At 43.8% G+C, this 27,701-nt stretch overlaps 1 protein-coding gene across 3 annotated transcripts; it reads right to left on the bottom strand.

Annotated features, from left to right (window-relative positions):
• Window positions 1–892: 892 nt before the first annotated feature.
• LOC113178018 (sulfotransferase 2A1-like) lies at window positions 893–27,456 on the bottom strand. Of its 3 annotated transcripts, none has more exons than XM_077793269.1 (7): window positions 27,352–27,456; window positions 10,037–10,218; window positions 8,765–8,973; window positions 7,134–7,260; window positions 4,644–4,738; window positions 3,401–3,578; window positions 893–1,339 (listed from the first exon to the last, which is right to left on the bottom strand). In XM_077793269.1, the coding sequence occupies exons 2-7, from the start codon at window positions 10,170–10,172 to the stop codon at window positions 1,227–1,229; spliced, it is 858 nt and encodes a 285-aa protein (XP_077649395.1). In that variant the 5' UTR covers window positions 10,173–10,218; window positions 27,352–27,456; the 3' UTR covers window positions 893–1,226. The 3 variants fall into 3 exon arrangements, with proteins under 3 accessions (XP_077649395.1, XP_077649396.1, XP_077649397.1); XM_077793270.1 differs by having other exon boundaries at window positions 27,364–27,446; XM_077793271.1 differs by lacking the exon at window positions 893–1,339 and adding an exon at window positions 1,349–1,979.
• Window positions 27,457–27,701: the final 245 nt, after the last annotated feature.

Here is a 27,701-nt window from a genome sequence, read left to right as displayed (position 1 = left end):
CAGAGCTTGGATACAGTGAGTGGCTGTAAGAGGAGCCTGAATTAACAATGAAGACTGCCATCAGGCCTCTGATCACATCCTGGACCACACAGGTACAAGACAAAGGAAAAAGCTACACCAAGCCCAGATAATCAGCACATTAGAAGTTCTTAAAGAAGGAAACTCATCACTACTTGAAAACAGAACAGTCACTGGAATAAATTCATTTACTTCACTCTCAAAAGAGGCCAGAATTTGAGGCCAAGCTCTTGGGGAATGAGAAGGATTGAGGTTCTTCAGCTAGGAAGCCAAGGAAGATGGGAGGCTCTCACCACAAGGCCAAGAGAGGGAGCCCAGGTGCTGAAGGAAGAGAGGGAGGGAAGCAGGACTGGGCTGGGAGTGGGCAGCAGGCACCAGAACCGGAGACCTGTAGGTGGCGCTCCCGAAGCCTGCTTGGCCCATTGTCTTACTTCACTTTATTGTGCTGTATTTATTTTGCTGTACTCAGGATGAGATAACTTGGGTACACTGAGGTCAAATTATCCTTTTATTTCAGGTCCATTTACATATGTTTTTAAAGTTCTAAACATAGCACTTGTTTTTTTTTTTATGCTGTAAAAACCATAGGGAATGAAAATAAATTTGTGTTGTAAATTTCACTCTTCCAGATCATCATCATAATAAATTCAGGAGACACAAGTAATAGAAAGGAACCTCAACTGGTTCTAAATTTTATTTCTTGTTTTAAAAATGAGACACAATGGTGGGATATCCATTTTATTTTTGTAGGCCTCTATGTGTTTGAAATATTAGTAAGATTATTCAAAAGCTAGGATGTGGTAAAGTGAATAGGGAAATGCTAGTAATTTTCAACAGGCAAGTGATTAGAGAAGAAAAACATATAATTCAAGTAAGCAGAATGGCAAATTGGTTTTTTTTTTTTGACACAGCTGTATTGTTATACATAGTGTTGAGTTCTTCAGTAAAAAGTAATCCATGCAATCAATTTTATGTCACGATCCCTCTTTCTCTCCTGTGTACCCCCTTACCCATTCTCCTTCCTCTGACCAACTAGACTTCCTTTTGCTCATCTATTATTTTATATTTCATTGCTTCTTTATGTTATCCTATCTTTTCCTTCCTTTTCTCATAGAATGGTTTTTTATATTAAGAACCTCCCAATCCTGTAAATATCCCAAGACAGGAAACAATGTTAGTATTTATAAAAGATCCAGAATTTTTGGACACTAATCCCATGGGAACAGCTCTTTGGGGAAACCCAACATCTTCTCTTGGTATAATTTATCCAAGGCTTCAGCTTGGGCCACTGTGAGGTGATTCTTCCAGTCCCCACAGATGCCTGGAAAAGATGAAGTAGACAGAGATCAGATCTAGGGATAGGTCTTAAGATGGAGACCTCCTCCCTGCTCTGTGTAGACAGCAGAGTGACCCCTGGGTCGTTGGTGAGGCCTTCTCCTGCCTGGCCACCATGCTCATTTCCCCTTCTACCTGTCTGGAAAGTGTGTCCAGACTTTCCTCCCTTTTCAAATAAAGCTGTTCAGAATCCATACGCAGTGAGGCTGGGTGTAAATCAGAAGATCTGGACTATAACTAATTCTGACCACTTGGGTTTGAGCACTTTGATGCAAGACAACAAAATTTCTGACCTGGTGATCAGAGCAGGTCACAACTAGTGTTGTGCTTTAACTTTTCTCTGTGAGAAGTTCTTCTGCACATGGCACCATGTGGATCCATTGGCAGAGCCAGTGGCTCCAGTCACTTCTGGCTCATGTCTCCCCAGATTTCCAGTCTCCTTCAGCCAAGTTCCCTGGTGATGTTGAGGCTCTAGGTGTAGGTTCCTTGTTGATTCAGACTCCATCCTGGGACTGCCCATTGGGTCTCTCTGCTCCATGACACAGTCTTCTGATTCAGCCTCAAGCTTGCCAGGCTGCCCCCTCCTCAGGGTGTTTACCTTTCCTGCTCCTCACCAGAGTGCTGTCCTAGCAGACACATTATGTCATGTCCGTTAGCCTAACTCAACTGTTAGGCTAACAGTGCAGTGACTCAGTGGGGCTCTCAGTTCTAACCACACAAATCCAACCTTGCTGACTTCAATGACCAAAATGATATGTTCTATGCATTTCTTTTTTGAATGTTCATATGGTATGCATTTCTCAAATATTAGGACATCTAAAAAATTTATAGACTTTATAAGATTTAATACTTCAAGGAATGACACAGTAAATGTTTAAGAAATAATTTTTAAAATGATTAAAATGACCATGGAATTTGATAGATATCATTATCCAAAGTATGTGTATGAAGACACAAATTGGTGTGAACATGCTTTATATACAACTAGAGATATGAAAACTTGTGCTGTAAATGTGTAATAAGAATCGTAATGCATTCCACTCTCAGTTATTTAAAACAAAAAAGAATGAGTAATATACTAGCATAATACCCTGTTTTACAGAACAGAGTTTAAACAGTACCCTGTCAGGGTTACCCTGTGGGAAAGTGTTGGGGGTCAAATGGAAGCTAAAGTTACGGGCATAAGTCAGACCCTTTCCTTATCTGATTATAGTGCCATTTTATGTATCATAGGAATTCATTTTCACATACCAGGCCAATCAAATTAACTAACAGAAAATACAACAATATCTGTTGTATATGCATGTAAACATTACACTCATATGAATATAAACAGGAATGTCTAATATGTAATTGTTATCCTATAACCAAGGATTCTTACACCCATGTTCATTGATACATTCGTCATTAGAACAAGCTTTCTTGACTTCTTCTGCTAGGCATGGGCTCTCCCCCTGAGGTACACCCCTAGCCCACTCCTGTTTTATGGCTCTGTGCTCCAGCCTCACTCTGTGGCAAGAATCCTGATCTTTTGAATATCTTGTGAAGCATTTAGTATAAATACTCCATGGATTGCCATTTCAGATACATGTAAACTGGGTGAATTTTGGAAAAACTGGTTCTGTGAGTACATGCAGTAGATTTTCAATAGACATGAAACTGAAGTGTAGATATAATTCATCTTTCTTCACAGGAAGGAGGCCTTCCAATGTCTCATAACAAATGACCCAGTCCCTACTTCACCTATTGGCTCATTCTCTATGTATCTCTTCTTTAGGGCAGTTCTCTATGGTAAGTCACTAGTGGTGTGGCCCAGACATGACCATCTCCAAGATGCACTCTCCTCCCCTGGAGGAATTGGCTGTCTCCAGGGACGGCAGCCCCTCCCAGAACCGTGGATACATTTTTCCACAAGGCACATGAGAGGTTTCCTTGGTTATGAATCACTCAAGTCAATATGTTCAAACACCCTAACCCTAAGGGTCCGGTGGGAAACACAAGAATTCCCTCCAAGTATTCTCACACATTCTGAAACCAGAGCTTTTACCTTTTCTTGTAATTTTGAAATCCTTATCAACATGAGTTTCAGGCAACGTTTCTAAATTGGACATCTTGTTTTCTTTCATGACATGGAAGGAGCTATTCTTGAGGACTGAGTCCAGTTCTTCTGGATTTAACTTCTTTCCCAGGAATTGACAGATCTTCTCTATGGTGCTTCTTGGGTCCTAAAAGGTGAACAACAAAGAGCGAGTCTATGAGAGGGAATCACAGTGGAGAAGGGAGGATAGGAACGAAGGTGTTAGGAGGGCTGGGGGATCGGGGGAGAGGAGAGGAATGACATCAGGAGGAGAGGAGACTGCTATGGGTGTCAGAAGGAGGGAGAAACAGAAAGGGTTTTTTTCTTACATTGCTTAACAATTCTGAAAAAATTTCTAGATATTTTAAATTACATTAATTTATTATGTAATTTAAATGTATTAATTACATTTGGTGCTCTTAAACTCACATCCAGAAGTGGACATCTATGTGCAAGTCAGTGTGCCATTCCTCTACGATAACAGAAAAATAAAGTTAGAATGAGTATCTATTCAATGTGTAATGATCCAATCTGTAAAGTAGCACATCCACAAACTCCGACATAAATCATTGATTTAGTTGAAAACATTCAAAATCCTCTTCCCTTGCTATTTTGAAATGCATTATTGATTATCATTGTTTATAGTGGCCACGCTGTGCTACAGGTCATTAGAAGTCATTTCTGTTACCCAGCTGTACCCGGCACCCAGCCCACCAGTGCTGAGCTTCATCTGTAAGCCATTAGGATTACTCCAGCCCCTGACCTCTCACAAGAGTTACACAAACTGACATCTCTCCTTCATCTCACCTGGCCAGTCAAGGGGAGAAGCCAGACAGGTGGACACAACTCTGGGATTAATGCTTTCTACCCAGTCCCTTCTGATGATGAGGTTTCTGTGAGCATCCTAGGTCCTGCACACAGAAACCTTGGCAGCCACAGGTGCTAGCATAAGCCGTTGCCCTCAGCCTGGGTGTGTGGAAGGGCCCTTGAGATGTTGCCAGATGGAAAACTTTGAAGACATGAAAGAAGAGCTTGCATTTGGGGGCAGATCAGTGAAGAAACGGCAATGGAGACCAAGGGCTCATCTCCTCTTAGTGACCCTCAGGAGGCTACAATTTACAGAAAGTCGGAGAGCAGATACTGAGGACCACGGACATTAGAGGGAGCAAGGATGGTCAGGAGCTGGCGGGCGCTGGATCTGACAGGTGCTCACCTTCTGCAGCTCTTCATAACTCAGCAGCAGGACGTTCTCCCTGTCTCTCATGGACATCCAGCCACGAATGTGCTCGAACCATGATCCATAGGGCACTGTGGGGCAGGCACAGGGGTGCAGGTGACACACTGCTGAAACAGGGCTGTGCCATTCATGTCACTCTAACACCCTGACAGCTTGATTCATGTATAATTGACAAATACTCCTCAAACAAGGTGATGAAATAGAGAGGGGAACATTTCTGAATTCATTCTATGAAACCAGTAGCATATTCACCCAAGGCAGACAAGATATCATGTAAGTAAACAACAGCCCAATATTCCTCTGAACACAGATAGAAAACCTTATTAAAATGTTAGCACATTCTATTAAGATTATACACAGGGCATGGTGTGTTGACACTTTAGGATTATACTTTAAGACACATTGATTTCATCCCAGGGATGTAAGTCTGGTTCACCATATGCAAATTCATAAATGTATTTCACCACGTCAGTAGATTTTACCTTGAGAGAAGAATATGACTGAGCATCCTAAAGGTTACATGTGACAAACCCAAAGCCAACATCATGCTAACCTGGGAAACTGGAAGCATTTCTCCTAAAACCAGATCAAGGCAAGGATGTGCACTCTCACCACTCATTAAACAGAAGTTTGGGAACTCTAATCAGACAAGTCAGGCAAGAGAAGGGGATCAAGATAATACAGTTGGAAAGAATGAAGCCAAATTATCAGTGTTTGCAGATGATAGGATGCTATGTTTTAGGACCCCAAAGCTGCCCCCAAATCCTTGTAGAACTGATAACCACATTCAGCAGAGTAGGAGGATACAAGATCATCATAGAAAAATCCATAATAATAATGAATCTGCTGAGGAAGAAACCAAAAATACAATTCCACTCACAATGGTCTCAAAAAATACTTAGGTAAACAGGTGTGGTGGGGCACACCTGTAATCCCAGGAGCTAGGGAGGCTGAGGCAGGAGGATGGCAAGTTCAAATCAGCCTGTGCAAATTAGCAGAGTTAAGGACCTCAGCGAGACTACCTTATTTATATATAAAATATAAAAATGGAAAAGAAATATTGCTCAGTAATTATTTGGTTTGAGATCAGTACCTGGTATCAATTCAAAGAAACAGAAAAACAACAACAACAACAACAAACAAACCCTTGGCATACTACTCCACCCAAAGAGCAGATACACCTCTTAGAATGAAAATTATAGAACACTGAAGAAAGAAATCGAAGAAGATACTAGAATGTGAAAATCCCTTCCATGTTCATGGATAACCAGAATTTAAACAATGCCACATTTCCAAAAGAAATCTACAAATTCAGTGCAATCTCCATCAAATACCAATGAGATTCTTCACCGAAATAGAAGAAATAGTCCCACAATTTTCATGAAAAACAAAAATGCAAAGCCATTTTCAGCAATAAAAATAATGATCAAGGGCCGAGAATGATACTCAGTGGTAAAGCACTTGACTGGTGTTGCAAAGCACTGGGTCTAATCCCCCCAAAATTGTGCTGTATAAAACAGACATAAAGATCAATTTATTAGAATAGAAAACACAGAGAGAGACAAATCACCCAGATACAATCATCTGATTCATAACAAAGACACCAAAAGCTAAAATTGGAGAGAACACAGTCTGTTTAATAAATGGTACTAAGAAAACATGTAGAAGAATGAAGCTAAATGCTGCAACAAATTCCAGTCAAAGTGGATCAGCAAACAGGAATTTGATCCTAAACCCCATAAGTACTAGTAGAAAACAATGGTTGTACTACAACACACAGGTGCAGGCACAACGTCCTCCACAAGACTCCTCGTGTTCATGAAACAAAACCAAGAATAGATAGAGGAATGGCATCCATCTAAAAAGCTTTTTTCCAGCAATGGTAAGGAGACAAGAGAGGGCTGAAAAATTGGGAGAAAGTCTTTGTCAGCTACTCTTCTGACAGAGGATTAATATCCAGAATGTATAAAGAACTCAAAAATCTTAACACCTCACAGTGGAATATTACTCAGCAATAAAAGAGAAAATCATGGCATTTGCAGATAAATGGATGGAGTTAGAGAAGATAATGCTAAGTGAATTTAGCCAGTCCCTAAAATCAAATGCAGACTGCTTTCTCTGATATAAGGAGGCTGATTCATAGTGGGGTAGGAGGGGGGGCATGGGAAGAACAGACAAACTCCAGATAGGGAAGAGGGGTGAGAGGGGAAGGGAGTGTGCTTGGGGTTAGAAATGATGGTGGAATGTGATGGACATTATTATCCAAAGTACATGTGTGAAGACACAAATTGGTGTGAAAATGGATGGAACTGGAGACCAGCATGCTCATTGAAGGAAGGCAGGCTCACAGAGTCAAGGGTTGTCTGTTTTCTCTCATACATGGGACGTACACAGAAAAGAGCACAAAAGTCATGCCACACAATTAGGAGAGCAGTGTGGACGCAGATCTGTAGGTCAGAGACTCACCGTGGCCTTGGAGGAAACACTGAAAAAATTGATCCAGTGACTCTGGTTTCTTAGAAAATTTTGTCGTAGTCCAAAAATAGTAACCTGACACGAGGACATCTTTGGGATTTCTCATGATATATATCACCTTAAATGAAGGAAAATGAGAGAAAGAAAAAAAAACAGTAATAATCAGTCCTTTCCCACCTTGATTTTCCTCTTTACCCAGGCAGTTCCTACTTAATATCTGCTGAACATCAATGGATTCATTTAATTAATTATTTATAGCATTCGTTCATCAAATACACATTTAGTTTCCCATTATAGGAATAGAAGAGGAAGACCTTGCCTCTTCATTCTAGGACATTAGGTTACCCAACCTGGGAGCCTTCAGGAAAGTTCTAGATGGTGTTGGTGAGGCACTTGTGTGCTTTGCCATAATGATCATTAACAGCAGAATGAATTGATCAATGATGGTATATTCACCTTCATAGCAACACACAGTCATTCTCACACTCAAGACCATGGAGGAAGCTCACAGACAGGACATCCATGCAGCACGGATGCCTTATACAAAATACAGATATACACCAAAGCCATCTGCAGCTGAAGTGCAGGGGGAGTTTCCCTCAGGTGGTGGGCACTGATGGGTACAAGGAGCCTGGGAACTGTCTGGACAGCAGGAATGTTCTAGTCTGGTTGGGGGATAGTTGCCTAACTGTGTACATATGTACATATTAAGAGGCTGGTGTTGAAGATTAGTGAACACACACACAAACACACACGCTCACTATTTTGTACTTGAACATCATAATTGACTTTGTATCTGCACCAACTTTCCTGGTGTTATTATTGGAGGGTAGGTCTCCTTAGACCTCAGTTGAATTGGGCAGGGGTTAAAGTAACCCAACAGGAGACATGGATATGGGTCTATTGGAGCAGGCTCACTGTTATATACTTTATGACATTTCCAAGAGTGGAGATTAGTATTCTAGATTTCTTGGTGATGTTTAAAAAAAAACCTGGAAAAGTTTAGAAGTCAACAAACACTTTACAAAGGTATTTTTCAACAAAGAGTCTGTTGACCAAGAGATCTGGGATATCTCTGGTCTGTGCCATAGTTTTCTCCCTCTGTCAGCCAGAGGGAGGCTGCAGTGGCTGCTAATCACAAAACACAGTGGCATGCCCTGGGCTGCCATGGAGACATAGCTGGCCACCAGTCCTGAGCCGCCCCTGGATTCATGCTTTATCAATGTGTGCTGTGCTCCGCTCCCCATGTGGGCAACACTGACCTCTCTGCTTCCACCTACCTGGCAGGAGGCTTTTATTGAATTAATACAGGCTGACATCTTAAAGAGCTGCAAAGCTGGGATACTCTAGTGTTCTTGCAATTATAATTCAGGTTACACAGGAACTGTAGTTTTCTAAGATTCTGACTTTAGCCAGTCCCTTCACACCTGAATTCAGGCTAGAATAATCTATGCAATGTCCCACATTCTTGCACTCAGTGTGGTCTGGTTGTGGTCACATCAACCTAAACTATTATCCCAGGTCTCACCCAACCTACCCAGCGAGCACAACCCCAGCAAGATCTGCAGGGGTTATCTAGGCAGATAAAGGGAAAAAGCATTGATCAAACATTAGGCACTGACCTTGGCCTTGGAAGTGAAAAAAGACTTAGGGAAGAGATGGAAGGGGAGGTGAGAGGCCAGGAGCCGTGGGCCCTCTCTCTCCTTTAACATTTTGTATCCTGTATCTATCTCTAACCAGGGTGCACGATCCCAGATGGACACAGATCGAATCCATGTGGTATCGCCTTTGGAGTGGATCAGGCAGAGAATTTCAATCAACCAGTGGGTTCCTAGATAAGAAAGTAAAAGTGATGGTCACTCATTTCAACATGACTTGAGAACAAAAAATGATGGTAAAATGCATAATATAAACTTTACCATAACATAAACTTTGCCCATTTTAAGCATGCACACGGGTAGTGCTAAGCAGTGTTAAGCACATTCCTGATTTTGCTCTTACAATGTCCAGATACTTTTATCCTTGAAAAACTCAAACTCTCAGCTTATTAACATCATTTCCCTTGTTACTCCATATTTGGTCTCTGGAACCCATGATGCTTTTTTTATGAACACTAGGTATTTCACACCAGTGGAATCCTATAGTATTTGTCCCTTTGTGCCCAAAATGTTGCATTTAGCATGACTCATTCAAGATTGCTTCATGTTGTAGAATGTATCAGATAATTCTTCCTTGTGAAGGGTGAATCGTATTCCATTGTATTAACACATCACATTTTGTTATGCATTCATCTATGAAAGGATTTTAGGTTTCTTCCACCTCTTGGCTATTTGTTGAGATCAGTTTTATATGTCCCCCTTTCCCTTGACTTCCCAGCACAGTGCCCCTTCCAAGGACACTGGCCTCAATCCTCACTCTGTTTGCAATGCCCCTGCCCCCAGGCCCACCACATAGATTTATGATGCATGTCCTTTCAGTCCCTTGAATTTCTCAGGCTCTTGTCTGATTCCAGCCCTTGTCCATGCTGACCCTCCTGCTCTAAAATCCCCCTCTTCACCCTGTGGCCTCCCACTCCCTCTTTCATTTCTATGGAGCTGGTATTTCACCCTTAAGTGCTCACTGGTCACTCTCTGCCACCCTCTCTCCCAGGCCACCACACAGATGCCTGGATGTCATTAGGATTCACTTCTGTATCTTCCTGCAGTAGCTTAGCTGATCCCTGCTGAGCACTTATGTCACTGTGTCCTAGTCTGAATGGTAGTGGCCTGGGGCACTGCCCCTTCGTCCCCCAAGCAGGGCTCACTGGCTGTAGAGGTCATGAACTCCATCTGCTGAGCAGGTGAGGAACACAGCCCTCGGCTTTCTCCTGGATAGTTCCTTTCTAGTTTCCTTACCTGACTTAGGGTATGACGCAATTACTGTATCTTCATCCTTTATCACAAATTTAGTACATGCTTCTTTTAGGCCTTCATAGCTGTAATCAATAGAAGGGAAAGGTAACCCTTCAAACCACAGGTAGCCATCTGTCATGATGATGATTCCTCTGTGCCCGGTGCTGAGGTTCACACCTTTCGACCTTGTGGGAGATAGTGAGATTGGACTTTAAACCCAGTGTTACTTTAAGGAAATTCAAAAAGAATCATTAACAATTTGAAAGAATCATTAACTTTTTTTGTTATCAGCTCAACTGGATCTAAAAACAAATTGTGACTGGTAGTACAAAGTTTCATTGTGTTGATCAGTTTTAGACTCATTCAGAGAACATGAGCCCTGTGACCTCCACATGATCTCACAACAGGACGCCTTGGCAAGTGCTGCAAAATAACCCCACTGCTGAATCCCCGAGACCTGAGAAAGCCACTCTTTCTCATTTATTTGCATTTGAAGAGTTTTCAAAGTAGATTTTTCACATGCACCCGACTGATAGAGTGTATAAATAATAGCCTGGAAGCAGACAGAGGGACAGTGGACTGAAGACTCTCAGGCTGAAGGGCAGGAACCTGCTTCAGAGTCAGCAGATAGGAGGGTGGACTGTCACTGACTCCAGGGTCCAGTCCTCCCTTTCCTTCTGATTAACCTGTGGGAGTAGGTTTCATGCTGTCAGGATTTAGGGGCTGATTTAGAGAATTTTCCTGTCTACCACATCAAGGATCCATCAAAGCTCTGCCTCGTCCTTGGTCCAGCACTCTCAGTGCCAGGGGACTTGCGCGGCCTACAGCTTCACATGTTCCAGCAACACGCCCATCCCGGGGGCCCATAAATAAGGGATCTGCTGATCCTAGAATTGCTTAAAGAACACTGACATTTTCATCAGTCCCCATGGGCTTCTGTCAGCTAAAAGGGAAACCAGTGGAATCCTAATGGCTGACATAGACCCCACGTAGAAGGCAACAGAGTTTCATGTAGAACATATGAAAATCAGGAGAAAAAAACATTTTCCACGCTTCCTGTTAATCCTTGGGTGTATTACCTGACTGAGCACTTGTGTATGACACTAGGGGCTGTTGATACTGACCCTAAATATGATGTGGCCACAGACTGCTGAGTGTATCCTGTGGAGAATGACCAACAATTGAGCATGAGTAGCATTCTGGCTGAAGGAAAAGTGGATCCAATAGGCAAAATTGGAAGGGGATAATCAGTTCTCTGACAGAGAGAAAGATATGTACATGAGGAAAGAGTGCTAATTTTTTAATTGAAAGATATATTTTCTTTAAAACTTTGTTTTCCTTATTTATTATTTATTTATTTATTTGTGGTGCTCAGGATCAATCACAGGGCCTCCCATATGTTAGACAAGTCCTCTACCCCGGATTCAAAAGCCCAGCCACAAGAGCTACCTTTTTAAAAAAGGAGACACTTTTTCATGACTTTTGTTTTATTCCTAGTATTGCCAGATAATTCTAAAAGTTATAGCAATCACAGTTATATCCTACATTTTCTTAATCCATCCACCTGCTGATGTGTTCCTGGGCTAGTGCCAAAAACGTGGCTCTCGTGAGTGACACTGTTATAAACCTTGATGTGGCTGTGTCCCTACAGTATTCTGGCTTTAGAGAAGGATAAATATCAAGGAATGGAATAGCTGGGTCACCTGGGGTTCCGTTGGTCTTTTGAGGAATCTTCTCACACTTTCCAGAGTGGCTGTGCTAATTTCCAGTTCCACCCACAGTGGATGAGGCACCTTCCCCCTCCCCGCCCTCAGCATTCGTTATTTGTGTTCTTGATGCTCATCATTCTGACTAGTGTGAGTAGATGTCCCAATGTAGTTTTCATTTGCATATCTGTGACACCTAGGGAGGTGGAACCTCTTTTATGTATTTGTTGGCCATTTGTATTTCGTCTTCTGAGAATTGACTGTTCAGTTTTTTTTTTTTTGATAAAATGGTTAAATTTATTGGAAAGGGTCCCTGTGTGTAGAGTGTGGTGACACTTACATATAGTTCATTTGAATCACCTGCTGGCCTACATTTGTCACCAGGTGTGATCCAAGTTATGCTTTCTGCTGGATCCCACAGTGTCACCAGAGTCCAAACTCAGTATTGAACTTCTATCCATGCCCTGTCCTGGACCACTCTTATGTCTGAGGGACAGCAGAGTCCACAGTCCACCGGACTAGAGCAATCTCTGAGTGACCCTGTGTCCAGCTCTGTGCTGCGGTATGCTTGTTCTCAGTGATAACCAAGTTCAAGCCGCTGTACATGGAAAACCCTGGGTGACTCCTGCTTCAGTGCTGCACTGGCAACAGATATCCCCAGTGCCCTCGAGTGCCTGCTGTGTACGGTCTGCAGTCATCCCTGGTGGCACAGGAGGCTCTCACTGTACTGCTACCATCTGTTCTTCCCGTCTCATTCTTTAGCTGGGGTGTTCCAAACATGTCACCCAGAGAGATTCCCCAAGAAATTCATGAAGTAGATCCTGTACTTCATCTTCATATAAAAGTCAAAACTTCATGGGTCAAGACCTAGAGTCAGACCAGAAACTTATTAACTGCTAGAAGAAGACATAGGGTCAACTCTCCAACAAAGAGTTGCAGACACTGACTTCCTCAATAAGACTCCAAAAATGTAGGAAATACAGCAATGAATTAACAAATAGAAAGACACCAAATTAAAAGAGTTTTGCACAGCAATGAAAGAGGTATACAAAGAAAGATGCTAAACGATGGGAGATAATCTTTGCTGGCTACTCTTACAGAAAGTAAAAATAAAAGAAACTCAAAAAAAATTTAAAAAAACCCATTAACAACAAAAACTACTTCAATGTCTAAATATGCAAATAGATTTAACATACATTTCCCACAAGAAGAAATATATATGGTCAACATATATATAAAACAATGTTTTATATTCTTAGCAATCAGTGAAATGCAAATTAAAACTACAGTAAGATTTCATCTCTAGTTAGAATGTCAAGTATCAAGGATATTAACAAATTTTGGTGAGGGCATGGAGGAAAGAGCACCCATGTACTGTTGGTGGAAAGAGAAATTAGCACAGCCACTATGGAGATAGGGAGGGAGGTTCTTCCAAAGCCCAGGAATGGAGCCACCACGTGACCCAACTCTAACACCCCTGGGCATTTGTTCAAAGGAATTCAAGTCAGCATCCTGTATAGCACCACATGCACACCCCTGTTTATGCCAGTGAGAGTCCCCTAACCAAGTTAAGGAATCAACCTTCCACCAATGAATGGATTTAAAAATAGGGTATGTATATGTACCAGGGGCTTTATTCTGCCATAAAGAAGAATGAAATTATGTCATTGGTAGAAAAATCATAGCAAAGGTATGTAGTGACAAAACATTGTACTAATATGAAAACAGATTCATAGATCAACAGATTAGAATAGAAGACAAAGAGACAAACCCATAGATAGAGTCATGTGATTCTTAACAAAGAGCAAATCTTGGAGATAACGCTGCCAATTTAATAAATGGTGCTTGGAAAACTGATTATCTACATGTAGAAAAAGGAAGCTAAATTCTGCACAAAAATCAACTCAGAGGGATCAAAAAACACAGGAATTAGACCATAAACACTGCAGCTATTCATAGAAAACATAGCACCTACACTCCAATAAATAGGCACCGGACAACTTCCTATAAGACTCGTTGTGTTCAGGAAGGAAAACCCAGAATTGATAGGTGGAATGGCATCAAGTTATAAACCTTTCACACAGCAAAAAAATGGGACAGGAGTGAGGGATTTCAGCATGGGGGAAATCTTTGCCAGCCACTTTTCTGACACAGGATTAATATCCACAATATACAAAGAAATTAAAAAGCTTAACACCAAAAACCAAATAACCAAATCAATACATGGGCAAATGAACCATCGTTTCTCAATGAGATTGCATCTCACTCCAGCTAGGATAAAAATCATCAGCAACACAAATAGTAATAAATACTGGCAGGGATATGAGTGAAAGGAACACTGGCACACTATTGGGATAGGAATTAGCACAACCACCACGGAAATCAGTACTGGGTTTCCTCAAAAGACAAGGAATGGAGAAACCACATGATCCAGTCACAGAGCTCCTTGGTATTAATCCAACAGAATTAAAGTCAACACACTATAGTGACACAAGCACACCCAGGTTGATGGCAGTTCAATTCACAGCAGCTAAGTTATGGAACCAGCTAGGAGTGCACTGACTGACAAATAGATAAATAAAATGTGCTATGCATACACAATGGATTTCCCTCAGTCAGAAAGAACTAAATTATGCCATTTGCAGGGAAATGGATGGAACTGGAGACCAGCATGCTTCTTGAAACAAGCCAGACTCACAGGGTCAAGAGTTGTCTCTTTCTCTTTTCTCACAGAAAAAGAATACAAAAGGCACACCCGAAATTAGGAGAAAGTCCAGTAGAGGAAGCAGATCTGTGTCACGTACACTCACAGGTGCCTTAGATGAACCATTGAAAATATTGTTCCAATGACTGCTTTTGTAGAAAGTCTTGACATAGTCCAAACATAGTAACCTGACACACCGACATCTTGGGGACTTCTCATGATACGTATCACCATAAACGAAGGCAAAGGAGAGAATGGAAAATCAGTCTAAATCAGTCATTTCCCAGCTTGATCTTGATCCAGGCTGTTGTTATTTTGTATAAAACATCAGTGGGTTCCTTTAATGAATTAGCTGGAGCATTCATTAATCAAATATACGTTTACAAGATCCTCCTACATATTCACTGTTCTAGGTGTACAAGAGGAGGACCTTGCCTCTTCTTCCTGCGGTATTAGTCTACTCAACATGGGGGCTGCTGGAAAGGTTTATAGGGAGTGGTGGAAAGGCTCCGTGAATTCAACAAGCAAAACAACTGTTTACCTGTCCGAGATTTTATTAGCGGGACCACATCAGCTGGTCACAGAAGAGAAGGGGGTCGAGAGGGGGGGGAGCTCGAGCAGGGTGTTGATATTTATGGGCTCAGCAGGGGATGAGGGGGAGCAGGGGGGGAGTGGGCTGTTACTTCTTTATTGGCCGAGGGTCCCTCTCTGGGCAGGACAGGGTATGAGCCTCCTAGAGGTTGGAGGTCACAGTTTGTGCCATTTCAGGGACTGGAGGTGATAGTTCAGTGTGTCATGGACCTGAACTCCCGGAAGAGAAGCGCTCCAGGAGGATCTTTACCAACAATGAGGGGTTTGTGTGCTTTCCCAAAATGATGACTAACAGCCAAGCAGATGAATGGAGGGGAACAACATGGACAGGAAGCTATAGATGAAAAGAGTCACAACCTGAGGGGACTCAGTCAGAAGGTGAGGAACACCTGGAGGAGAGAAGTTCCCTAAATTACATCTAGCTGGCCTGGCACCCGCCATCTGAATTCGGCCACTCTCTTCTGGGAGAAAGGGGATCAACAATTACTCTGACCTGGAGGTCGCCATGCTCACCCCCTACAATGTGGCCTTAGAACAGCGCAGGAAGCAGGGGAAGACATGACAGGTTTCCAGCTTTTTCCAGTCTTTGAGGCAGATTGACTAACAAAGCCAGCATGTCCGTGTGCACGCTGCAGTTCACCTGAAGACTGAACTAAAGGGGCTCAGAAGCGCATGCGGTACCGATGGTCCAAACTCTCCCTTTGTGCAAAGCCTGCTTGATTTGTTATTCCAGGAGACTCTACCCCAAATGACTGAAATCAATGACAGATGTTTGCCTTTCTGGGGGTGATTATCTCCTTTGGTGATCTCACTGGACTGATTATTGTACCAAACAGGCTGAGAGAAACAGAGGAGGCAAGGCTTTGATGCCTTGGTAACAGTAAAGGGAACTGGAGAAATTGCAGACCTAGAGAGACAATTGAATTATGATCTAGCCATTTATGATCAGATCACTGCATGTGCCAAAATAGAATGGTTTGAGACACCTTCCTGGGATCAAGAGAAGTTAGATTTTAGCCAGATAAAACAGGGATCAGAAGAAGAATTCTCCGATTTTGTAGCACACCTGTACCTGGCAGCTAACAGGTCGATCAGAAATTCAAACACCTCAGAATTCATAGTTAAACAGCTAGCATTTAAAAATGCCAATAATGTTTGTCAGGACATACTCCTGACACTATTGGTTATCAGTGACAAGTCCTGCTTCCCTACCAGTTGAAATTTGAACCTTAGAGAAGCACCGTGAGGCAAGCATACAAAGCAGGGCTTATTTAAAAAGGGGTAACATAGACTTCTCCCCTAGGGAGAAGGGGACTTAGCTGGTATCCTAAGAAGCAAGGTGTTCTGCCCTTTTAATGTCTTAGGCTGCCTTGGTTCTTCTGCCTTCCCCCTAGCCTTTCTCCTTCCTGCAGGTGTGACTAGGCCAGGAATGCTTGGTGGGTGGCCAGAAGGTGGGAAAAGGTGGGCTGAAGGAGGAAGGGCAGGATGGTGCAGCCAAGCTCACATTAACAACCTTGCAGCTCCCTGTAGGGAGGGGAAATTCCCGGGACAGTTTACCTTGGCAACAGGTTAGAGCAGGGGCAGGTTCTTGATAAGGGTGGAGGAAGTGAAGTGACACCCCCTTTCTCCATGGAAAAGTCTTAACTGGGCCTCTCCAAAAATCTTCACCATGGCTGATTTTAGGACTGTCAGCAAAAGAGTCTCTGCAAAAGAGTTCAATGTGGATAAACTTCCTATTTTCGAGTCGCCCTGTTTACATGGCCACTGGCTGAGAAGATACCAGCCCTCCAGGTGCTGGACAGCCCCCTCACTAGTTTTTCACAAACGTATCCAGTAGAGTACTTTGAAGAAATGAGCAAACAAGGCCTCTGGCCTTGAGCTGGGCTTCACAGAGATGTCTACATTCCTAAGAGGAGAGAAGTTACCACCTGGGCTCCATGGTAACAGGTAGCAAGGGGAGGAAGGAGAGGGGAGAAGAGGCTCCCCCCTTCTCAGGTGTTGTCCTTGAAGAGTTAACTTGTCCAGAACAGTGAGAGAAAAAGCTGCTTTTATGTGAACTTCTGAGCCCCTCCCTTTACACGCTGGGTATAAAATTCTGAAACTCCCTGAACTCGGGGTTCAAGGGATTAATTGATTACAGCAAAGGCTGTGCCCCCTGAACCTGGCTGCAGCCAAATAAAACTGTTTCCTGCTGTCTTCAGTGCCTTGCCTCATTTGTCCCTACAACATTTCTGGTGACCCAGATGGGATGGAGGAGGTAAGGAAGGCTATTGTGCCTCTCTTGTCTCCAGGGACCAGCTTCCCTGGGGTGATAAGGGACAGCATTCCACTTGGCGCGCCCAGGCCACTCTTGGCCTGAAGAGTGATCCACTCACCCAGTGCCCTGGGGCTGCCACCCTGGAGCACAACGGGACCCACAGGCAACAGGAACCAGAATTAGGGTTTGGAGCACCGCCCAGCTGAACAGGTAGGACCCGGGTCCATTTGTTTTGCAGCCCACCTGACTTCCCCTTCGAGGCCTAAGTGGGTGGAAGAGAGGCCTGATCACCCTCTGTTGGGTCCCGAGTAACCTCCAAAGTGGTTGGAGCTGAAAGGGACCGGGGGGGGGGGGGGGGGGGGGGTCACCCGAGTAGTCTCTGTTCGGGGTCAGTGAGCAGAGGGGACACCCACCGTGACTCCCTTTTCTGTTTGGTTTGAAATTGTTGGAATTTGGGCAGAATAGAAATTCTGTCCTGGCCATGTCTGTGGGAAAGTGTGTGAAAGTGTGGATGAGATGGACAAAGGGAAGGGTTCCAACCCAACCTGAGGGCCGAAGCGAGTGCAGAGTCCTGATCCGTGGTTCGTGGCCCCTCATACAGTCTATGGCGGAATTTCACCAACCAAAGTCCAGGTGAAAGCTCCAGGTCGGGGTTGATACCCACCCGCAAGGCTAAGAGGGCCCTAAGCCCCCCGCTAGGGGAGCGGCCAGAGATGGACGAAGCGAGTCTTGTCCTAAGTGTGTTTTGTTCTCAGTGTGCGACACCGATGCAGGGTGGACCACGGGAGGCACACTAAGGAAACTGAGCCTTCTGAAACGTGTGTTAGAGACCTTTAGGAAGGTTTTCCTGGTAACTGTGGGTGAGACTCACTCCACAAAGGTGGCATACTCTGTGAATTAGAGTGGCTCACCCAAGACGTGGGCTGGCCACCAGAAGGATCTTTAGATGAGAGAGTCATTGCTGAGGTCCTTTGATTGTTTTGAAACCCCTGAACTATTTCTCTTACATTGATTGCTGTCAAGAGATAGTACAGAAACAGTCCCCTTGGTTGAGAGCCTGTCTAGATGGACAGTCCAAGCTGATGTTAGCCAGGAGCAGGTGGACTCTAAGACCCAGCGGAAAGTAGCTAAACAGGAAACCTGACTAAGAAAAACAGGAAAGGGAACAGTTTTCCCAGTGAGCCAGAAGAGGACCCAGGACCAACTCTGCCAAGACACTGGGACAGCAGACTGTCCCCTAGGCCCCTCGTCCTCAGAGGCAACAAATGATGGCCCCAGTACTGGCCATTCCTTCCTCTGTGATGGCCTCAGAGCCAGAGGCTTCCTAGGACCAAAGACTCTTCACCTCCCAAGAATAAGGCGGGAGATTTGTCCCAAGACCAGAGCCACAGCCCATATGACTCTCCAGATGCCCCTGCAAGGGACTAAAGGACCTGCTCATATTGACCAGAGGGAAACACCCAAGGGAGACAAGGACGTTATGTGTGCAGCCTTTCTCCACCCAGAGCTCATAAGCTGGAGAAATCATGCTCCCTCCTCCACGGAGAAGCCCTGGGCCAGGACTGATCTGGTGCAGCCCATTATACAGACCTAGGATGGGGCCCTAACAAAGAAGAAGGTCTAAAGGTAAAGAGATGTCAAGAAGCCTCATAGAAAGTCTAAAAGAATATAAAAAAGATAATAGAACACACTGTCTATAACTAAGAGTTAGAAGGAATCGGAGCCAGCCCTGAGCCCCAGCTTAAGCTGAGCACATCTGCAGACAAACAGAGCCCAGATAAGCCTCCTGCTGCTCCAGCATCTCCCTCTCACACCCTCCATAGCCCTGAACTGGGCCCTATATCTGCCTAAGGCCCCTCTGCCCTATGAAACTGGCAGCAATGATCAAAAGAGATGTGCCCAACTGACTCAGAGCTAAGTGTCCAGGCCACCGCCGCTGCCACCCCTCTCCCTGCCCAGAGGTGCCCAAGGGAGGAGGGACACCATACAAACATTGCAGCCACAGTGCAAGTTTGTTAGTGAAATAATGCACAGGTGCAAGCAACAGATGATCAGTGCAGCCTTTGTGGGACAGGCTCAGAGAGCCATTTGCCAAAAATTACAATTCTAGAAGACTTTTATGAAAAGTCTGACAGTGAGCTGATTAAGGAGGGCACCACAGTTTTCTTCATTCGAGATCCAGAGACTCAATGACAGGCAGACCAGAAAGATAAAGAGGAGGATGGATCTCCTTACAAACCCAGAGGTCACTCAAAGGCGGGTCTCACTAGAACAAAGCCAATGGCTCAAATGATTATAAGGAAAAAAAGTGTGGCCAGACAAAAGGGGAAGCCTCCAGTGGCCCCGGTGGGCAAGCACCCACTGCCATGCTCAAAAGCTGAGACTTGAACAGAGAAGGAATGAATGCTTTCCCCAAGCCTTTGGCCCCTGGGTCCATTTGTTTTGCCCCTCCTTTCAGTTGATTCCCACTTGCTGGGAAGTCGATGATTGGTGAATATGACAGGGCTCCAATAGACACACACAATTGCACCTGATGCTCGAGACCCAGCACCAGAGGGCTCAGCTGGTGCAAGCCCCAAATGAACCCGGAATATGTTCATGTTAACAGCCAGTAGTGGGCCATAGGGTCCTCACTCCAAAAGGACATGTCACCCGGCTCCAAGCCACACACTGTGAAGCACCAGCAGGAAGGGCCACAGAGTCCCATGTACCCAGGCATACTGAAGAAAAACACAAGCGGGGCAGTTCCTATATACCATTAGAGCAGCTCCCACCTGGCAAGAGGAGAAAACCACACAGTCAAAGAGCAACAGCTAGGTGGGCACAATGTGGCTGCCACACTGGGACCTGCACGGGATGGCACTGCTGCCCTCCAACCTTGGCAGATGGCCCACAGCAAGATTGACATAGGTGTCTTTTACACAAGTGATGTCCCAGGTCATCAGTCTCTGCTAAGATTTACATGAGATTTGAGAGTTGGAGAATCCCAGCAGCCAAGATCCTGCACAGGGAGATAACAAAAAATTCCTGCATCTTAAAGCACCAGAGGCTCTATGTATGTCTCCCTTCCCTAAATGACAGTTCTCCCAGGTACTTGAGTACACCATCTTTGCGACAGCACTGGACTCTAACTTAAAAGGCCACATCTATCAAGAAAAAGTCAAATACCTTGGTTACCATCTGATTTAACAACAGAACAGAACAACCACTAAACCTTAAAAGAAATAGGAGATCTTCTTAATTCCAGTCCCTCCAACCTGCCATCAGACTAGAGAATTCTTGGGGGCTACTAGGTTGGGCCATATATGGATCCCTAACTTTTCAGTCATGGCAAAACCCCTCTATGAAGCCACAAAGTGGGGAGAACGAGATCCTCTGATGTGAGGGCCAACTAAGCAAAAGGCCTTTGAGGGCATTAAATAAGCACCTGGATTAGGGCTCCCTGATCTCATGAAGCCTTTCTTTCTGTATGTCCATGATCTGTCTGGAGTGGCTGTGGGAGTTTTGACTCAGAGGCTGAGGACATGGCACTGTCCAGTGGCCTATTTGTTCAAACAGCTGGACTCTGTAGCCCAGGGCTGGCCACCTTGTTTATGGGCCCTTGCAGCCACAGCTCTTCTTGTGTTGGAAGCTGATAAACTGGCCATGGGACAAGAACTGGTTGTCAGAGTTCCTCATTTAATTTTAACATTGTTCAAATATAAAGGACACTGCTGGTTGACTAATGATGGAATGGTCAAATATCAGAGCATGTTATGTGAAAACCCACTTATTCACATTGAGGTCATCAGAACTCTAAACCCAGCAACTTTGCTGCCCATTGGACCTGGACAACCTGATCACTAATGTGTTGAGGTCATGGGTGAAGTGTTCTCCAGCAGACCAGACCTGGCAGACCAGCCCTTGGGGACGCTGATGTAGAGTTCTTCACAGATGGAAGCAGTTTTATAAAAGATGGGGTATGTTTTGCTGGATATGCAGTGGTCACTCTGGACTTTAATGTCGAGGCAAAACCTCTGCCTCAGGGAACTTCAGCACAAAAAAGTAAAACTTATTGCTTTGATTCGAGCACCTCAGTTGACAGCAGGACTCTGTGTGGATATTTACATAGACTCAAAATTTGAGTTTGCTACCCTAGATGTTCATAAGGCCTTATGTAGGCTAATTAACTAGGGAGGAAAAAAGGGGGGACATGAAGTATGGGCAACAAATTCTTAAACTTTTGGATGCACTATGGGCTCCCAGGAAGGTTGTGATTTTATATTGCTGAGGTCATCAAAAAGGAAACACTGTGGTTTCTCAGGGCAACCGGAGAGCTGACAGAGAGTCCAGGTTAGCTGTCGGCAAGAAAAGGGAAGAAAATCCAGTCCCAGGTTTAAATGCTGCCCTTCTGCCTGGCCGACTAGCTAACAGAAAGGGAGCCAACATACTCCCAACATGAAAGAAAGTGATTTAAGGCTGAAAAAGGAAATTTTCTCCCAGGTGGATGATGGAGATTTTCTGATGGCCACATAGCCATCCCAGAGATTCTAGCCCCAGCCTTTATCAACACAGTTTTCGCAGGAAAAAATGTTGGACATACAGCACTTGAGACAGTTCCGAGTCGACATTTCTATGTCCCCTGGCTTGCAAGCAACACCTGGATGATCTGCAAACAATGTGAGGTTTGTGCTCACAACAGTTCTTGTCAGGGCCCAGAGCTTCCACCAGGAATCCAAACTATAGGAGGAGCAACTTTTGAAGACTTGGAAGTAAACTTCACTGAACTACCACGCTCAAGGGTTATAAGTAACTTTTGGTTTTTTGTACTCCCACTCTGACTGGGTGGAAGCCTTTCCCACCCATGCTGAAAAGGCTAGGGAGATACTAGGATGCTTCTCTGGGAAATAATTCCCAGATTTGGTGTCCCAATAATTATTGGCTCAGACAATGGGCCAGCTTTTGGGCACAGGTGATATGATTACTGACCAAGAGTGTAAACATCAGATGACCGTTACATACTGCCTATAGGCTGCAGAGTTCTTATAAAGTTCAAAGGATGAACAGTATTTTAAGGCTCAATTAGGTAAGCTGTGTCAGGAGACTCAATTACATTGTGATGAATTTCTCCCTATTACACTGTTGAGGATTAGATCCACTCCTACTATGAGGAGTGGATTCTTTTCTTTTGAGATAATATATGGGAGGACCCCCCCCCCCTTATTAGGAGACTACAGGGAGACTTAAGAGAGGTAGGAAAATTAATGCTTCAGGTATTACGTTCTCAACCAATGGGTTAGAGAGAGAGAGCCAGTAAGTTTGACCCAGGTGCACACTCCTTCAAGCCTGGAGGTTGAGTCTGGGTCAAAGAATAAAATATTCAACCCCTGAACTTGTTTGGAAGGGTCCTTTCCCTGTTATTTTATCCACCCCAACTGCAATAAAGTTTGCAGGGATAGGTCCCTGGATTCACTACACCAGACTCACGCCTGCATCTTCAGACCGGGAGTGCTCTGCAGATGCTGCCACGCCCTTGAAGCTGACTGTCTAGAAAAAGAAAGAAGCACTGGAGAAGCTTGAGGATCAGAAGGACAACAGCCCTGCTCCCGTCACTCCTGAAGCTGACTAGTCTACACATGGCCAAAGCTTGAGGAGACTACGGCCCTGTTTCAGCCACACAGGAGGGACTAGCTGATCAATGCCCTGTGAAAGATAAACTTCCCACCAGGACTAATGAACTCTATCAACCTCTAAGACAGTAATACATTGCCACCCCTTGCTTCTAGATATATACACAGTTCTCTGTTTGGTTTTTGCTACTGGTTTGATAACAGTAACTCCTTCTGATTGGACTCTGGGTAACAAAATTTCACTTATGCTTTTTGTCTGGCTTATATAAGTTTTCTAGAATTTGTGTGGTATTATTAGTTTGGCTTTGTTAATTTATGCTGTTTAACCTACGCTAACCAAAACATTTCTCTATTATTTAGTTTGGTTTCCTTTGATAACCTTAGGGATTCTGCCCTACTCCTATTCCAACCATGGAGATCATGTGAACCATGTGTCAGGACAATCCACTATAACTAAGAGGTGGTAAAACACGTATTTAGGACCTGTCCCACCAGAGGAATGCTATAGATGGATGACTGGAAAAGAAAAAGAGGTCCATTGGAAAGAAACTTGATTCAGGAGGTCACCGATCTTGGGGTGAAGGTAACGGGCCACCCCAGAGGATTATTGCCACTTATGGTCTCACTACCTGGGCACAAAATGGCAGTTGGAGCTTTAGAACTCCTATTTACATGTTAAACATAATTATTCACTTACAAGCTATACTAGAAATTATTATTAATCAGACTGCCACAGCCTTTGACCTCCTAGCCATACAACAGACCAGATGCGAGTGGCTAACTATCAGAACTGCTTAGCATTAGATTACCTACTGGTTGAGGAAATAGAAATATGTGGAGAGTTCAACAGCTCAGATTGTTGCATCCAAATAGATGACAATAAACAAATGGTTAAGAATATAGCCAACAACACAAGAGAACTACCACATGTTAGTTCATACCTAGAAGGGCATTAAAGTTTGGGTCCCAAATAGGCTTTGAGAAGATGGTTTTCAACTCTTGTAGATTTAAAAGCTTAACTGGTGTAGTGGATATTCTGCTGTTAATCTGTTCAATGCTCCCATGTTTGGCTCCACAGTGGATTAAAGTATCAGGTCCACTATAGAAGCTGCTGTTGAAAGGAAGACAACAACTAAGATTTTGGCATTATATAAGGCTTTAAGCCAAGATAATGGTAGTGATGCTCTTAAATTAAAGGACTAAATTATGGGAGCATCATTAAAGGGGGGAATTGAAGTGGCACCCCCTTTCTCCACAGAAAAGCCTGCTTCACCATGGCTGATTTTAGTACTGTCAGCAAAAGAGTCTCTGAAAAAATGTTGTGATTTTTAGCCCCAGTCTCCTCCTGACCAGTGGGAGAAGCATGCCCCAACCAAGATGAACCAAGAGAGGTAAAGGTTGACTGGCCGCCCACACCCAGCCCTCCCTCCTGGGAGGACAATCTGACATGCCAGGGAGAACAATCAAAGCAGGATCTCGTTTAATAAGGAAGTACACACAGCTAATATATTGCACAGGAGCCAATCAGAATAAAGGTCAGAGGGGTGGAGCAAATTCACGTGTACACCCATCTCATAGTCTGTAAGGGAAGGCACAAGCTGTCCATGATGGCGGAAGAGTCCTGGACTTATCCTGAGGTGGTCTGCCTCCTCCGTCACCACCCACAGCACCCTGGCTGATCCCCAGGAGCCATCCCAGTCACATGTGCAGCCTCAAGACCAGGAAGCAGGCAGCCACGCCCTACATCTCCCCCTTTTCGTTTTATTAGCAGGTGTTTGCCTTACTCGTGAGTGTGCCTGTCTTAGGTTGTCCCCCTCTGGTGATCTTACCTGTCATTCACTACCACTCTAGCTCTTCGGGCAATCCTACCTGCAGAGCTTGCAGGCCCAATGGGAAGCCTTAAGGAAGGGAGATGGCTCTGCCCCTGGCTTACATCTGCACATCTCAGTAGGGGCCATGGCCAACCTCATAGGGTTCACAGTCAGTATCTTGTAAGATGGAGTACTGCTGCCCGAACACCATCAGTTGAACAGTTCTGGCTCAATCCTTGAGAAACTGGAGGAGCCCAATAGAAACAGCACTCCTCCTCTAGGAACAGACCTAGTCCTCCTTCTCAGGCGGTAGGCAGGTTTGGAGGACTACCACAGCCAAGGAATTGAGTTGAGATTGGAAGTAGTGCTGACAACATGGTGCACTGAGGCCAACAAGTCCAGTTCCCATCCCCGTGGCCACAACAAAAGCCATGAGGGAGACAGCGAGGAGTCCGGCCACAACCAGGCAAAGAGTCCAGAATGGTCCCTCATTCTTATAATTAAAGAATCATATCTCAACATAAAACCCCACATACCCCATCGACAACAGGTCCAGCCATAGAACATCAAATGATACAAACAAATCTCCAACCTGTTTTTCTTTTACACCTAAAATTACCATACAACTTTAGAACACCAGATTGATACATTGATGTTTTTATATTAACTAAATTTAGCTTTTAAAGAATTAACAAAGCACAATTCTCTAAAATAACAGTTCTTGTTTAACCAGCTGTTTAATTTCTTTAAGATTACTTGCTCTAGAAACAAGAAACAAAACTTAATAAAACACAATGTTATGGGTAAACTAATGTTTTAAGGAATCTTTGTCCTTTTAACATATAACTGATAAGCTTAATTTTAAAGACATCTTTACTTTCATCTGTTTACCCAATTTAAATTTAACTGTTTAAATCATGTGAATAAAAGATATTTGGATCCATTTTTTAAAAATTTTCATGAGTGCTCCTCATATATCTGCCAATCTTCATACCATGTGCATGACATATGGATATATGCACACACAGACATACAACACATAACACAAGTGTGCACACTTAACACAAGGCCTCGTAGCTTTTCTCAAGTGAAATCTCCATTGCAATGTTTAAAAACTCCAGTTTTTAATAGAACTGATCAGAAAAACATTAACTTAGGTCTGTAAGATCAAAATCATGAGCTCAAAAAATACAGAATCTAAGAAAAAGCAAGGGTCCTAGAAAAAATGATTGGCCAGTAATTAGTAAATATCATACAATTTTCTTTTTGGTTTAGTCTAGTTTGAGTTCAGGTAAAAGACACATTTCCCCCCTCCTTTTTTTTTTTTTTTTTATCCCCAGATCAGTCTCCTACTGAGCTCACAGCCTTCTTCCATTTGCATTTCAACTTAAGTCCTGGCTGAGGTGTGGAAGGAGCAGAGAAAACTGCTATTCTGAGCAGAAGCCTCATGCCCAAGGCATTTTAATCTTAAGTCATAATTCCCAGGTTTGGATGTTGAAAATTATGATACAAGTTTAAGATACAATTCACAAAATTTCATTTCTTTACATCTTGTTTTGCCAAAGGAAAAAAAAATTTCCTACACTAGAAAAAACTTGCTCACATAAAACTGAAAATAGGATCTTACTTGATAATATAAAAGCTACTATCGAAGAAATCCCTTCAGGATCATTAAGCCATTCCTTTGTTCTGAAGTTCCTAAAGTAGTATTAACTTACATTACATCACCTGAAAAATTCCAAAGAGAACCACACACTACCATGTATATCCAAAATTAAACTTTAAAAATTTCCAAGACTTGTTGTTATTCAATGTCATTTCAATAAGCCAGACCAACATCCCAATCCAACACTTTCCTTTCCTAAATCCTACACACTGAGGGGAACAGATTACTATCCTTGCCCAAATTAATAATGCACTGGTACACCTAATGAAATCTTCCCAGGCTACCTAATTCAAAAGTTGATGAAAAAACTGAATGATTGGGAGTTACCCGCCAACTTGGAAGTACAGTTCTTTAGTTTCCCATCCTAAATATTTAAGTTCTCTGGCATGAATTATCTGAAATCATAAACTAAACAATTACATAAACCTAAGTTTTAACTGCAAGATTGTGCAAAGTTTCAAAAACCATTCAGATACCAGATTGTTACAATAAAACATCATCCTGTAGACTCACATTCAGCCAAGGTCATTCCCAAGAAGCAATCTATAATATCGACACATTACTGCATTCAATGTCCCCCTATTTCCCCCTTTTTAAATAGACAGAGGTGGAGTATTCCTTACAGTGCATGGAAGGAAGGAGGCAGTTCCCCAAAGCAAAAGGGCTTCTGCAGCTCAGTCTCTCCTCCCAATTACAGAATTAGTTCCTCTGGTTTTGTCCCACCCCAGGCACCAGGCAGGCTCCATATCTCCCAACTTTTCAGTAGTTGGTTTCCCCAAGAAAGTGGAGTGGGGGCTCTGGGATGTCAAAATTTGTAAAAAACTAAAAGGGGCACAGGGCGAGCCTTGAGATGGCCTGCTTGGCTCCCTCTCACAAACTTCTCCCTCCTCCTTCCCCTCAGCCATACAGGGAAGCAGGAGAAGCATCAACCAGGGAGTGTGAGATTGCCCCATCTTTCCGGGGGATACCCTTACCTCAGTACTCACTTGGCTTGGCTCCTTGACACTTTCTTGGTGTCCCTGTTCTGAGTCCGTGTTTGGAGTCCCTGTTCCGGGCGCCAGATGTCAGGGTTTTTAGCCCCAGTCTCCTCCTGACCAGTGGGAGAAGTGGGAAAAGCACGCCCCAACCAAGATGAGCCAAGAGAGGAAAGGTCCACTGGCCGCCCACACCCAGATCTCCCTCCTGGGAGGACAATCAGACATGCCAGGGAGAACAATCAAAGCAGGATCTCCTTTAATGAGGAAGTACACACAGCTTATATACTGCACAGGAGCCAATCAGGATAAAGGTCAGAGGGGTGGAGCAAGTTCAGTGTACACCCACC

The sequence above is a fragment of the Urocitellus parryii genome, chromosome 15, assembly GCF_045843805.1.
Source record: "Urocitellus parryii isolate mUroPar1 chromosome 15, mUroPar1.hap1, whole genome shotgun sequence".
Taxonomy (NCBI): domain Eukaryota; kingdom Metazoa; phylum Chordata; class Mammalia; order Rodentia; family Sciuridae; genus Urocitellus; species Urocitellus parryii.
The sequence above is the reverse complement of the archived record's forward strand: the minus strand, read 5'-3'. Positions and strand labels throughout refer to the sequence as shown.